At 49.7% G+C, this 13,924-nt stretch overlaps 1 protein-coding gene across 1 annotated transcript; it reads left to right on the top strand.

Moving 5' to 3' along the window:
* The first annotated feature begins 207 nt into the window (after positions 1-207).
* Positions 208-7,444, top strand: LOC138092213 (2-acylglycerol O-acyltransferase 2-like). The gene is made up of 6 exons (XM_068988040.1): positions 208-213; positions 1,317-1,514; positions 4,388-4,592; positions 4,906-5,080; positions 5,708-5,886; positions 7,290-7,444. Exons 1-6 carry the CDS (start codon positions 208-210, stop codon positions 7,442-7,444), a joined length of 918 nt encoding a protein of 305 aa, XP_068844141.1.
* Positions 7,445-13,924: the final 6,480 nt, after the last annotated feature.

Raw genomic sequence — 13,924 nt, forward strand, 5'->3', positions numbered from 1 at the left:
GTCCGACACGACTGAGCGACTGAACTGAACACACGAAATGAACACAATATTGTGAATTAACTACACTTTAATAAAATTTTTATAAAAAATACTAAAATACAAAAAATTGTTTTGATTATAAGTGTTATGTTTAATCTATGTTTTACTACCATAAAAAATCGAATAAACATTACAAACTGCCCCAGACACAACACTGAACTCCCGAGCATGACGGCAAGAATATCTGTGTGTTGTTCACAGGTGTATCACCAGCATCTGACACATTGTAGGTGCTCTGAATAAAGTGAGCCTCTGTGAGCCCCAACCTACTTAGCTTATGCATTTTACTACTATTCAGACTGAATCAAAAGTCTCGCCTCCTGGAAGTCGGCCGTGAATGACAGGCCCAGCCTATCCTACTTTCATTTAGAATACAAGTGGAGGTTGACCTTCTTAAAGAGTTTGAGAGCATGGTTGTTAATATTTTCTATGAATGAGGTCCATTGGCATCAGATTAAAGACAGCCCCACAGACCACCTGACCCTGAGTTAAAGCTGGGATTAGCCTGTGAAAGGAACTCAGAAAATCCTGAGTCTGGGATGAATTCCTCACGGTGCTTCTCCTAGCCCTGTTGCACTCCTGATGGACAGGCCAGGCATGGGTTGCCCTCTTCTTCTCTCCCTCCTTCTATCCTGCTATCACACTAGGATAGTGTATAGCAGTGGAGAGAAGAGCTGAGTAAAAGCTAAAGAGCACCAGGAGATGTATCAACACTGAACAGCTTAGTGTGGCTGGAACATGGGGTGCAGTGAGGCTGGAGCAAGAGAGAGCAAGACAGGCCACCAGTGGGGAGCTTGAAATCAGGCTGAGCTGCTTGAGCTGAGCCTCAAAGTTATGATAAATCATGGGAGGACTTTAGCTAAAGGGAGGATCTATCTACGGAATACAAGATTATGGAAAGATGTGCTGGAGGTAAACAGGAAGTGGACTGGGTAGAAATAATCTCTATTGTCTCTGGAGTCTCATAGAATGGGTACTAGAAAGAGTTCATCCTGTCATATTTCCACCAGGCATCTATTGGTGAATATAGACAGAGAGGGAGGTGGAGGGGGAAGACCCAAGTGAGAAAAGTGTCTGGTGCTGTGGGAAAAAGTGAGTTTGGACTTAGTCTTACCTGGTTTCAAATGCAGGCTCAGGGTGACACTAATTGTGTTGCTTGTATTCCCTCTTCCTTGAAGGCTTGAGAGGCTGATTTCTTCCTCCCGGGGTGAGGACTGGACAGAAGAGTGCTGGGCAAATGGGGACAGCGCGTTCCTTCACACTGCTGACCACTACAGCTTCTGCTTCCCTTCCCAGCCATTCTTTGCTATGTGATCGTCATAGGCCTCCTGTTCACAAGATTCTGGATCATCAGTATCCTGTATGCAGTCTGGTGGTACCCAGGTCGAGCCAAGCCTTGGCAGGGGAGCAGGCACATTGATGTACTAAGGCGCTGGGCTGTATGGAAGCACATGAAGGACTATTTCCCCATCTCGGTAAGTATAGGGCTGGCTAGGGAGTGGTCAGGACCATAGTCCTCATGTGTCCATGGGGAAGTGTGACCCTGTGTTCAGTGAGCAGCATACTGGGCTTGGAGGCAGGAGAAAGGCTTCTACCACCATGTGGCCCGAGAAGAGTCAGTTTCTGTCTGGCTATGTTTTCTTATGTGTGGAGATGTGGAGCCAATATGAGGATTGATGTATGAATGAGATTTGAAGGGCTCTGTGGGGCAACTGGTAAGGCACACATATGTATCTTAACACACAGGTGTAAAGCCCTTAGAGTGTAAGTTTTGGGGTGAAGGATTCAATGATAAATACAAGGCGTCAAGAGAGCATCTAACCCACACTTTATCAGATGATGAAACACCCAGGGAAGGATGAAGTTGTGATCAAGGACACACAGCAAGTTCGTTTACTGCTTTTAAAGTGTGTGTTTAGCTCTGAGGATAGAAGCAGAGCAGAGAGAACGCAGGATGGATCCTGCCCGAACTCCAGTGTGCTGTGTGTCCTAGGACAGAGCTTTACCCCATTCTGAATCCTAGTTTCCACACAAAATTGATCCCTTGTATTTCATGTCTCTTAGTCTCTTACTCAGGGTACTTCATGTCCATTTTAGACATGTGACTCTGTACCCCCAAATCAGATGTTAGTAATGGAGGACCCTGAATTTGAGTGAACTGACCTTTTGCCCCATTCCTGAATCCTAGACAGACTAAACCGTTGGATGTAAGCAGTTGCGGTCGTTGATTATCTAGTGGGGATAGGAAGCGGAAGGCAGTGAGGGCTCAGAGAGGTGCCAGGCAGGGACAGGTGGTCCTCTCTGGACACAGGAGAGAAGACTGTATATGGTGTCTCCTCTGAGGGTGGACATCATAGATTCCACCACCAGATCTGCAACATGCCAGCTGTGAGACCTGGGGTGAGTGACACATGCTCTCTGAGCCTCGATTTCTCCATTGTAAACTGGAGATGCTGTCACATACATCACTGGGTTGTGTGGAGTCCATAAGACATCAGGTCGTCCTGGGACCTTCTAAGGACAGCATGTGGCTCTCCTTTCACACCTGGAGCGGCTGTCATTTGCACATCTGGCAGAAAAATGGTGCTGAGTTGTTCTGTGCCTGTCTTATCTACGTCTGTTCTGTCCCTCCTCTAGCCAGGTATCTGCCCCAGAGGATTTTTCAAATAGGGCACTGTTAACATTGTCTGAAACTGAAATTGCAGAAATTCCACGTATACAGTGCTCAGGATTGTAGGCCGCTTGCAGTCCTGTGGCATCACCTGCAGAGGGCGGGCAGTACCACCAAGTGGCCAGCAGAGCGAGAGATGACATGCACCTTGACCTCCCTGTCTGGGACTGAGGCCTGCAGGGGTCGCTGTGGAGCGCAGATTCTGGACTCTTGTCCCCTCCCAGGAGAACTTTCAAGTCACCCACACAGCTTTACAGAGCAGGCCCTGCAGGGATCTTAGGAGGTCAGGAAGTAGAGGGGCCAGGGAGTCTCTGTTGTCTACTGAAAACAAATGCACAAGTCAAAAGTTGTGAGGGGTTTTGTTCTGGGACCTTACTGAGAACTGTAGTAAGGAGATAGCCTCTCAATAATCTCTGGGGAGCTGTTCTAAAAGGTAAGGGAGGAGTCAGAACTTACAGATTTTGCTGGAAAAAACAAACAAAGAAACAAAAAACCCAAAAACCTATGTAGCCAAACTTCAAAAGATTACTTGCCAGTTACAAAAAGTGGATGTCTCAACTTAGTAATTTTTGTCCGTTTCTAGTAAGGTAAGATGGGAAGGTTTGGGCTCACTGCAATTATTCCTGTGATGTACATTCCCATTCTCTATGACTAGTATCTTGTTTTCCTCCATCCTGAATTATTTTCAAGGCCCATTGTCAGTGGCAGCTACAGTGGCCGCTGGCTTGAAGGCAGGCAAGCAACATTCCTTGTCCTAACAACTCTGCTGGGTCTACTTCACATCACAAGCCTTTGCACTGTGATTCTATGAGCTAGGGCCTAGTGATACAGTTTCTAGTGAAATTAGGAGACTACTTCTGAGCACTGGAGCTTTCTAAATGCACCCTATGTGCTTCCTGAAGAGGTGATAGTGGAGAATCAGGCAGTGTTTCCCCAGGACAAGCTGCCTTCACCTCATGCTGAAGATCAGTCCCGGAGCTGGGTTTCTATATGACAATTTCATTATCCTGGAGCAGCAGTGTTTACACAGACCAGCGCCTGAACAGGGGTGCAGTGCTGTGGGCAGGCTGTGACCCGGTGTCAGGGAGTGCTGCAGACTTGGCAGGACACCTCCTTGACCCCTTTCCACCTGTGGGCATCACCAGGACTTCATGTCCCTTCTCCTGGCACCCACTTCCCTGCACCCTGGGGTCTCTTACACTGAGTCACAGGGGTTCAGGGGTCAGCCCCAACCTGGGCAGGCCTCCAGCTGCCATAGTCCTTGGAGAGATGCTCACTCCCTCCTGTGATGGCTTCTTCATTTTGGGTGGGCTCTGCCTGGGATTAGGTCTCCCTTCACATAGGACAGAGGCTTGTGTCCCCATCACCCTGCAGGAGTCCTACGTCTGCCTTAGGCAGGGGTCTTCCTTCCCAGATGGGCGGCATTGGCCTTATCCATTCATGGGTCCATTCTGTCCCTCCTCATTTCATGGTCTCCCAGAGTATCTCCTCTGCTCCAGGCCTGCACCAGGGACAAGGATCCTCAGAAAGTCATCTCTAATCTCAGGACACTCACATGGGGGTGTGATAGCACTTAGGCACAGGGGACACATAGAGGAGGTCAGCACAGAAAGTCATCAGGGAGACCAGGGTGGTCACGTGGTGCAGCCCTGATTCACCAGGCTGCTGTCCCTGCAGCTGGTCAAGACTGCCGAGCTGGACCCCTCCCGGAACTACCTTGCTGGCTACCACCCTCATGGGATTGCAGCTGTTGGAGCTTTTACCAACCTATGCACGGATGGGACTGGTTTTCCCTCACTGTTCCCTGGGATCCGCTCACATCTGATGATGCTGAACTTGTGGCTCTGGGCCCCTGTCTTCAGGGATTATATCATAATAGGCGGTGAGTCTTCCCAACCCTGGGTAGCCCAGGTAGATGAGGTCTGCTGGCATGGGGGAGGGATTTTAAGGAGGGCTGCCGACTGTTCTGTACTTCTTGCAAGTGACTGTGTAGTGGAGAAGGAAGTGAGACTCAAGGAAGCACTTCCCACAGCTCTGCTCAGCAATCGGCTTGACTAGGGGTTGGGAAGACCTGAAAGACTCGGTCTCAGTCCTCAGAGAACTCCCAGCTGGGAACTAGAGTGGAGCCCAGCCCACATCCTCACCCAGCATCCTGGCCCCCTTAAAACCATACTTCATCTTTTTCTTCCCTTCAGGGATGGTTGCTGCAGACAAGGAGAGCGTTTCTCACATTCTGAGCAAGGAAGGAGGTGGCAACTTGCTGGCCATCATTGTTGGGGGCGTCCAGGAGGCACTGGATGCTAGGCCTGGAGGCTACAAGCTGGTGCTGCGGAACCGCAAGGGCTTCATCAGGCTGGCCCTGATGCACGGGTATTGGGAAGAGGGCTCTGGGTTCAACTGGAGATTGGCAAGGATTGTGTTTTGGTGGGAAGACAGCCCAGATGAATATAGATCCTATTTTGGCAGGAAGAGTCTCAATCCGTTGACAATGAAGATTCTGTGTTGGTGATCCATGTACTGTCTTATGCACAAATACCCAGAGAATATTCTAGAAGGAATATCTTGTGAAGGGATTAAGTCTTAAAGGTCATATTGCTGAAAGTTTGCATTACATCTGAGACCTAGGAAATCTGGGACAATGGAGCTTGGGACATAGCTTAGAACTATTCTCCTATCTTTAAACATCTATGAAGAATACAAAACTAGCTGGGCTGGAAGAAATTTTTCCAGAAAGTTTGGAACTGTTTTATATCTGCAGCATTCTGGATTCACTATCATGTTACAACTGTCAGACAGTGGCCCTGAGACAGGCCAGGTCCCGCTTACAGTCACAAAGCAAGGCCATGGCAGATCTGGGACACACCCGAGGCCTCCTACTTTTGTTCCAGGGCTCTGTCCTCTCCTCCAGTTCCTGCTCACTGGGGCCCTTCAGGAAGCTAGGTGACCAGCTTATGCCTTCTTGCCCCTCCATGCGCCCTCTCTCCTGTCTCCCTCTAGGGCAGCTCTGGTGCCGATCTTCTCCTTTGGGGAGAATGACATCTATGACCAGGTTGAGAATTCTCCTGGCACCTGGTTGCACTGGTTCCAGGACAGACTTCAGAAGGTCACAGGAGGCTCCATGCCACTCTTCTATGGCTGTGGAGTCTTCCAATACAGCTTTGGTCTTATGCCCTACCGCCGGCCCGTCACCACTGTGGTTGAGCCTAGACCCGGGCTGAGAGTCGGGGAAGGGCTGCAGAGCAAAAGGTGGGCTTGTGCTGCAAGGGAATATGGACATAGACCAGTACACACTTCACTTTGTGGAGCACACTTTCTAGAGAATTAGACACACAGGCAAGTAACCCTGATGAAGGCATTCTAGAATGAGAAGAGTAACAGGGGCACAAACACCAGTGGCCACTACTGATTACTGAGCCCCTGCAGTGTGCCAGGCACTGCACTTGCTCCTTACATGCAGCAGCTCAGTCTTTTGAAATGGGACACTCATCTCCATTTTACTGATTGCAACTTGAGACATAGAGAAGATAAATCACTTCCAAAAGATCACCCTGGCCTTTGTAATAAAGTTGAGGTTTGATCAGGGTGTTTGACATTTTATTATACCAGAGAAGAAGAGTTTAATTCTGACCACAGGGTCTTATAAGGCTTATTGGAGAAGACGAATACTAGGGAAAGGCATTCCAAGTCTGTTAGAATTATGTGTAAAGTAGCAACTAGCAAGCTATGAAGGAGAGTCTGAGGAATTTCTCTGTAAATAATGGGCATGGACTTAACACCATCTTTTCAGCTATTTGGTCATCTCATTTGCTTTCTTCTTGAACTCCAGCTAGGTTCCAATGGCAAAGCTGTGTTCATCTGTACTTACCCAGCCATATCTTGAGTATAGGCAACACCCTCTACCAAACTTTCTTTGCATTGTGTGGTAATATTCTCACGTTTATAGTGAGAGAACATTATAGTTTATAATGTTTATAGTGTTGCTGCCTCCAGACCATTCCCAAGAGAATGAGACATGACAGCTGCCTTCTGATCCAAGTAGATCCAGAGGGAGGAGGTTGATAGGACCTCCCATGTCCTCCCTGGAGCAGGGGCACTGCAGGCCAGAATGGAGGGAGAGGTGGAAGAAGGATGATTGGGCTGGGGGCCACCTCCTCCCAGCCATATAGGCACTTCCGACATGGCATCTGAGACTCCCAGACCCACCTGTTCCTGAGGCTGAGCACATCCCCAGAGCTACATACAACCTGGCACTGACTGTTCCTGGCTATGTGACCTTGAACAAGTTACTTAACCTCCCTGAGCCTCATTGCCTGAAAGGAATAATAGCAGGTTCTATCACCATAGGATTGGTAGGATAATATAGGAGATATGACATACAAATGCCAGCTGGTAGTATTGTTAACATATCAGAATCTTGGAGTTGTCTTAACATTTTTGAATCTAGGACCCAAAATAGAATTGAAAAGGAGGGAGAAAGAGTGCTTACCTGCTCAGATGACCATAGTAGTGGGAACCCCGAGGGTCCCTGCACCTTCAGTGGTTCCTGCTCTGGGCCACCACTCACCTCTGTGTCTTGCAGTGGGGAAGCCCATCGAGGTGCAGAAGACACCTCATCCCTCCCAGGAGGAGGTGGACAGGCTGCACCAGCGCTACATGAAGGAGCTGGAAAACCTCTTCGAAGCCCACAAGCTCAAGTACAACGTCCCCAGAGACCAACACTTGGAGTTCTACTGAGGGCCTCCCCAGAGAAGGGGCTACCCCAAAGGGCAAGGCTGGCAAGGCTGCCCCAAAGGGCAAGGATGGAGGGAGGTGCTGTGATGCCAGAAGGCTTCCTGGAGGTGTCTGTTGAACACAGCTCCAGAGCCTTCCCTAACTTGCGTCTCCACCCCATGCCCTGGGTCATACCTAGCTTCTGGCAGAGACCCGACTCTGGCATCAGTGATTTGCTCTCCTGCTATGACACTTCTGCAAGAAACCCTCTCCTCGATCTGCCCACCTGAGAAGTGGGAGAGGTGCTTGGAGAGAATGATGTCTGTGTCTCCGTCCTCTGTGGTCCTGTCAGTCAATGGGCGGGACAAGAGCAGCTCCAGTTAGCAGGTTTCTCTTCCTCTGCCTTGAGTGACAGCACAGAAGCAGCCCCCAGCTGCAGCCCTTTCTCCTACAAGCTCCCTCATCCTGCCTCCTGCCTGTCCCATCTCCTCCCTCCCTGAGCTGGAGAGGAGGACAGAGCCACAACCCCCTGACTCATCCTGGCACCTTTGAGTTTCTGAGTTGTCTGAGTCCTGCGCTGGCAGCCAGAGGGGCCCACGAGGTGGGAAAAGAGACTTCAGCTCTGTCACTGGCTGAATGACCAAGGGCAGACCTCTTCACCCGCCCTCTGAGTTTCAGTTTCTCTGAGGGACTAGCATGACCTCTGACCTCAGCTCTGATGTCACACGAGCTGAGAGCTCCATGATGTAGCCCCTACTCCTCCTTTGTAACTTCAGCCTTGACCTTGACACAGAAGGGAGCTCCATAAATGTCAGTTCATCAATGAAAGAATTCTGTTTCAGCCTTCTCTTCCTCCACCCTTCTCCCCAGCTGGGAGCCTCCCATTGTGTCCCAGCCTGGCCCTGCAGCCCTGCTGCTCCGTGTCCCCTTCCCAGATGGTGGATCAGATGGGCCAGAGTATGGCATGTTATTCCTTCCTCCCTGACCAGTCAGCTCCAACTTACCACCTCTGTCCTGTTCTGTGGGAGACAAGGGGGAGGCTATGTGCAGACACAGGGCAGACCAGGGAGAGAAGGAACATGAGGAGTGAATGGTCAGTGTCTGCAAGCAGGGCAGATGGGGACAAGCCTCTTATGAGAAGAATTCTGGGCCACTGGGTCTGTGACACCTGTCATGAATGAGGGACAGGATGGCAGCACAGGGGCTATCCTGTAAACCCTCACACCTGTTGCGGGAAAATAGCTTTTCTTCCTCCAGAAGCTAATCAACCAATAATTATAAATGTGGAGCATTTCAAGAATGTAAATTTGAGTCTAAATCTGGCTCAACCCTTTTCAGTGGCTCTGGGCAAGTCACATCCCCTCCAAACCTCAGTTTTGCTATCAGAGAAACAAGTATCACAACATGCACCTTGCATCTTGGAGTGAAATACATATAATGTGATAATTAGCCATTCTGCAGAGAAGGCAATGGCACCCCACTCCAGTACTCTTGCCTGGAAAATCCCATGGATGGAGGAGCCTGGTAGGCTGCAGTCCATGGGGTCGCTAAGAGTCAGACACGACTGAGCGACTTCACTTTCACTTTTCACTTTCATGCATTGGAGAAGGAAATGGCAACCCACTCCAGTGTTCTTGCCTGGAGAATCCCAGGGACGGGGGAGCCTGGTGGGCTGCCATCTATGGAGTCACACAGAGTCGGACATGACTGAAGCGACTTAGCAGCAGCAGCAGCTGTTATGAATCTTGTGAGGAATGGTCATAAATGTGCCCAGCCTCTCACAATGGCCTGTTCTGACTGATGACATGAGTGCTCTAGGGTCCCAAGAGATGGGGGGAATCAAGAACAGTGGGGTTGAGAGGGGGAGTGATAGCTTCCACCCATGAAGAGGGAGGTAGTGGCAGGTGGGTGGGGCAATGAAGGAAGGCCAGGTTTGCCAAGGAGAGAAGCTCCCTGCAGGTTTCCTTTGCTGGCAATGAACCACTGCAGACCTTAGTATCTGAAGGCAGCAAGGATTTATTAGGTCCACACTTTTGTGGGTGGCTGGGTGGTCCTTCTAGGAGTTCCTGCCCTCCCACTTGCTTTGTCCAAGGACCTGCTGATCTCTTTCTCAGGATGCTCTGTCTCCTCAATTTAGTCAATCAAGGTAATCTCCTTCTTTATCACATCAGCTCTGTCCCTCCCTCCATCCTGAATCCCTCCCTTCCAACTCATTGTCCTGATCACTGTCAGCTACTCACGTTGTGGGTTAGCTTAGGGTGAAAGGGCCATGAGCGTTAATGGATGAGTCAACTATGTCCCAAGGAGGCTGGGAGCAACTGAGGGTTCCTGCTCAGCTCACTCATGAGGAGGTAGCCGACCTGTTCTACTGTAGGGGGATAGTCTCAGAGCCTTGAGTAGGGCTAGAAAACCCACTCCCAAGCTCACCCATGAAACTCCTGGCAGAAGGCTTTAGAGCCCTGCTGGTGGGCTTGTCGATTAGCCTGGCCGTTGCCACTTACCAGACTTCTCCAGAGCAAGCCAGTCACGAAAGAGAGAGAGAGACAGACAGAGAGATGGGGAGAGAGCCATATATCTTCTGCTACCTAAACTCTGAGTCACTCACCATCAAGTCTACTTTATTCTATCGGTTGGATACAAGGCCCTAAGTCCAGGTCACACTCAGTAGGAGGATGTGACACCTGGAGGTGATCACTGGAGACATCTTGCAGGTGCTGCCACAGCCACAGTCTCTGAGCCCTCAGAGACTGAACTTGGCAACCCCAGTGCTTCAGATGCTGCAGGAGGCAGTCTACCTGGAGGACACAGGCTGAGATGCCCACACAGCAGGGCCCCAGGTGAGGCAAAGGTGTGAGCCCAGGTCAGAGTTGGGAATCATGGCTGTGAGCCCAGGCCTCGCTGGGATGGAGTCCAAGGTGCCATCAGACTGAGGGCAACTGGCTGGGGGATAAAGGGTGAGAAGAGACTGGTAGAGCCAGAGGGAAAGGGATCCCCTTCATTTACCACAACCTTGGAGCCACGCAAAGAGGGAGAAAGAAGGCATGATCTTACAGGAGGGCTGCCCAGATATGTTCCTGAATAGGAATATGCGCTCTGGACTTTGTGTGAATGGAAGTGCCCTTTTATGTGTTAAGGACTGATACTGGGCTGTTTGTTAAGCAGTTGACCTCCCCATGAATACAGAGAGCCAGAAGCTGCACAGCCAGGGTCCAATACTACACCGTACCTGCTCCCTGACACCTTCTCAGGGCCCCAGCCTGCCCAAAGTGACTTGCCCTTGTGAGAAGACCTCCCACCAGCACACAGACTGACTCACCCAGCCCGAGGAGTGCAGGAGCTGTCAGATGTGGTAGAAAGACTTAGAGGCTGTCAGGGTTGGCCAGAGCTAGAGTCTCCTCCTGAAATCAGGCTGCCCTTTGACCTGGAACAAGTTCTCAGACATCATTTCTCACAAAAGATAAAGGGCCTACTGGGGCCTAGCCTGGTAATGACAAGGGTCTAGCCTAGCCAGACTGCTGGATGGTGACCACAAGCGGGACAGAGGTCAGCCAGCACAGCTCCGCCAGCAGCCACATGGTCCGGCCAAGCCTCACCCTCTCAGGGGGACTGGGCTTTGCTAGGGATCAGGAGGAGGCAGAGATGGGGACATGGGAGCTGCTGAGGGAGCAAAGGAGGGAGAGGGCAGAGCACATGCAGGTGAGACTTCCTGGTGAGGGTCAGGGTCAAGGTGAGGTTTAAGGAACAAGAGGCTGAGGTTTAGGCCTCTGTGCAGCAAAGTTCTAGTGAGATAGAGGGGGACAGGGCAGACAGGGACCCTGAGGATGCCTGGCCTTCTGTCTGGGGGGCTACTGTCCAGTTCAGGGGATAGGAATTGACTCCCACCCCCCAGGTAGGGAGGAGGCCTTGGAGGTGCTTGAGCTGGAGTGTGTCATGGACCAGATGGAGGGGCAGCGATGCCTCAGGCTGGACTGAGCATCTGTCTTAGTGACCCCACAGCAGGGCAGAGTCAACTCCCTGAGCCACTATCTAAGAATCTGCTACATGCTGGGCTCTGGGTGGATGCTGCACACACAGTATCTCAGTGTAACTGACAGTGACTTCTTCATGCAGATGAAGTCCATACCTAGAATGCTGGTCCAGCTGCCTGCGCAGGCGTCCTGCTGTCACCCTGCCTACTGTGGCCTCAAACTCGGGAGAACCACACACTGAAAACAGCAATGGCACCAGCTGTAGCCACGGGCTCCCAACACCACCTGCGCTGTGTGCACACACAGCTCTCTTTCCCTCCCGTCTGCACCTATGACAGCTTCATCCCTAAATGAGGGCACAACCAATGCCAGCTCTTCCTTATCCCTTCTGTTTGTAAATGCCTGGAAATGAATTTAAAAGACCTGGGAAGGTTTGTGTCAATCACCAGCTTAGTTTGGACTTTTCTTAAATTTATGTCTTCCCTGCACTCTCAGCCAGAGAGCTAACCTGAGTGTTTCCTTCTTCAACAAGTTGAACAGGTGCCACGAAAGTCATGTTATATCCCCAGTGAGAGAATGGATAGAAATAGATGGGCAGGAAAATTCCTTCTCTCAGCTATTTTAAAAGTGGCCCTGAATAGAACAAAACATCATCAAAGCCTGGTCTTATCAGTAACTATCAGTACGAAGGATCAAAAGGGCCACTTCCCTCAAATAGTGTTAAAAATGTCTGATGTTCTTGTTGGAGTTGCCCTAGTTAGTGGGCATATCACCTCAATATGTTGTGGTACGGGTCCAGATTTTTGTATTATTTCTTTTTTCTAACCCACCATCGACTTTTCTTTGTTGTTGTTTAGTCACTAAGTCATGTCCAACTCTTTGCAATGTAGCCCACCAGGCTCTTTTGTCCTTGGGATTCCCCAGGCCAAGATACTGAACTTGGTTGCCATTTCCTTCTCCAGAGGATCTTCTTGACCAAGGGATCAATCTTGTGTCTTCTGCATTGGCCAGTGGAATATTTACCCCTGAGCCATCAGGAAGCCATCTATTTGTAAAATACAACATAAATTACCCAGAAATAAAGAAAACAAGTTCAATCCAATTTTAAATTATTAACTTAATTACACATAGAACTACAGTGCCACGTTGCTCTAAGGTTTCTGAGCAGTTACTCTTAAACTCTGTACTTTCCTTGTTGGGAACCAGTAACAGGCAGCTCGTGGACACAGGCAGGTCCTCAGACCACACAGGAGCCTTTCTGCCCCAGGAAGTATGGTGCTGCCTGGTTGTTGGCCTGAAAGGAGATTGTGAGGTGAGGCGCACAGAAACCCCCGTGGACTGCTGAGTGCTGTACACGTGTCAGTAGGGGCTGTCGTCTTAGTCCCTGATACCTGGTAGGATGAGGGGCTCTGGGAAAAGAAGGACCTTTCTGAAGTCACACAGCTGGAAAGTGGCCAGTGCAGGACTAGTCTCAGCTCTCATCAGGGCTCTTCCATTCTGCCTTGAGTGTGGACCCTGGATAACCCCTCCCAGATGCACCTTCAAGGAAGGAGGGGTGGTCCCACCTGCAGAGCTGCCTGCACAGATCCTAAGACAGATTCAGGTGGGATGTCAGCCTCGGCCACTTTAGCCCAATTCAGGACCACTCTGATGGGCCATTTTGGTTTGCATTTGCCCTCTGCCCAATTCCACTGTCTTCCTTCTTCATAAACTTTTCACACAATGGAAATGCAATGAATAAAGTCATGGTCACCATTCGTGATGTTAAATGGAAATCAAGACCCCCAACTTGATATCTCTCTAACACCAGCAAATAAGATGTCCAAGGAGGAGACATGAGCTGCAACCACGGGACACTGATACATCCTGGGTGAGATGTAAATTGGTGCTGCTGTTTTGGGAAAGCCCGACACCACTACTCTGTAGCTTGTGCAGTCATGTAGCCTTAGACCCGGGCATCCTCTGGCTGTTGAGACTGTAGCAGGGAGAAAGGACACAGAGACTTGAACCAGTGAGAACACTGGTGTCAGCGATAATCAAAGAGGCTGGCTGTGGGGATGGGAAGCAGCTTTCCCATGCAAGAGATACTTAAATCACAAAGACTAGAACACAAACTTATCATAAAATGATATTCAAATGAACAGTGAACATTTTTTTTCACAGAAACTTTTTAATGCTCAACTCTTGGCACTATGCATGGGAACAGTAAGTTTATTAAGTCCAAGAGAAAAGAAAATTCACTGACAGAATGAAACATTCAAATATCTTCTTTTAAAATTTAGAAGTACTTTAATTGTAGACAGATTCAGGTAGAGCAGAATTCTAATGCAGATCCTCCCAAATTAAGTTTCTATCTTTCAGAAAAGTCTCTTCTTGACAGAATTGCTTTTCCTGTAATCTTAGTAGGTTCTGGAGCTGCTCACTGCAGTGTTCACTCAACCCCAACAATTGCCCATGACCAGCTAAGTGGACAACCATACCATGAAGCCTCCAGCGCTACTTTACACCTGTGCAGAGGATCTCTAACACATGATTT

Source organism: Capricornis sumatraensis, chromosome 16 (genome assembly GCF_032405125.1).
Source record: "Capricornis sumatraensis isolate serow.1 chromosome 16, serow.2, whole genome shotgun sequence".
Lineage (NCBI taxonomy): Eukaryota > Metazoa > Chordata > Mammalia > Artiodactyla > Bovidae > Capricornis > Capricornis sumatraensis.

Bases quoted from the DNA above. Each gene is read 5' to 3' on its own strand.
- LOC138092213 (XM_068988040.1), top strand. The intron at 4,593-4,905 runs GTGAGTCTTCCC...TCTTCCCTTCAG, and splicing joins GGATTATATCATAATAGGCG to GGATGGTTGCTGCAGACAAG. The intron at 5,081-5,707 runs GTATTGGGAAGA...GTCTCCCTCTAG, and splicing joins AGGCTGGCCCTGATGCACGG to GGCAGCTCTGGTGCCGATCT.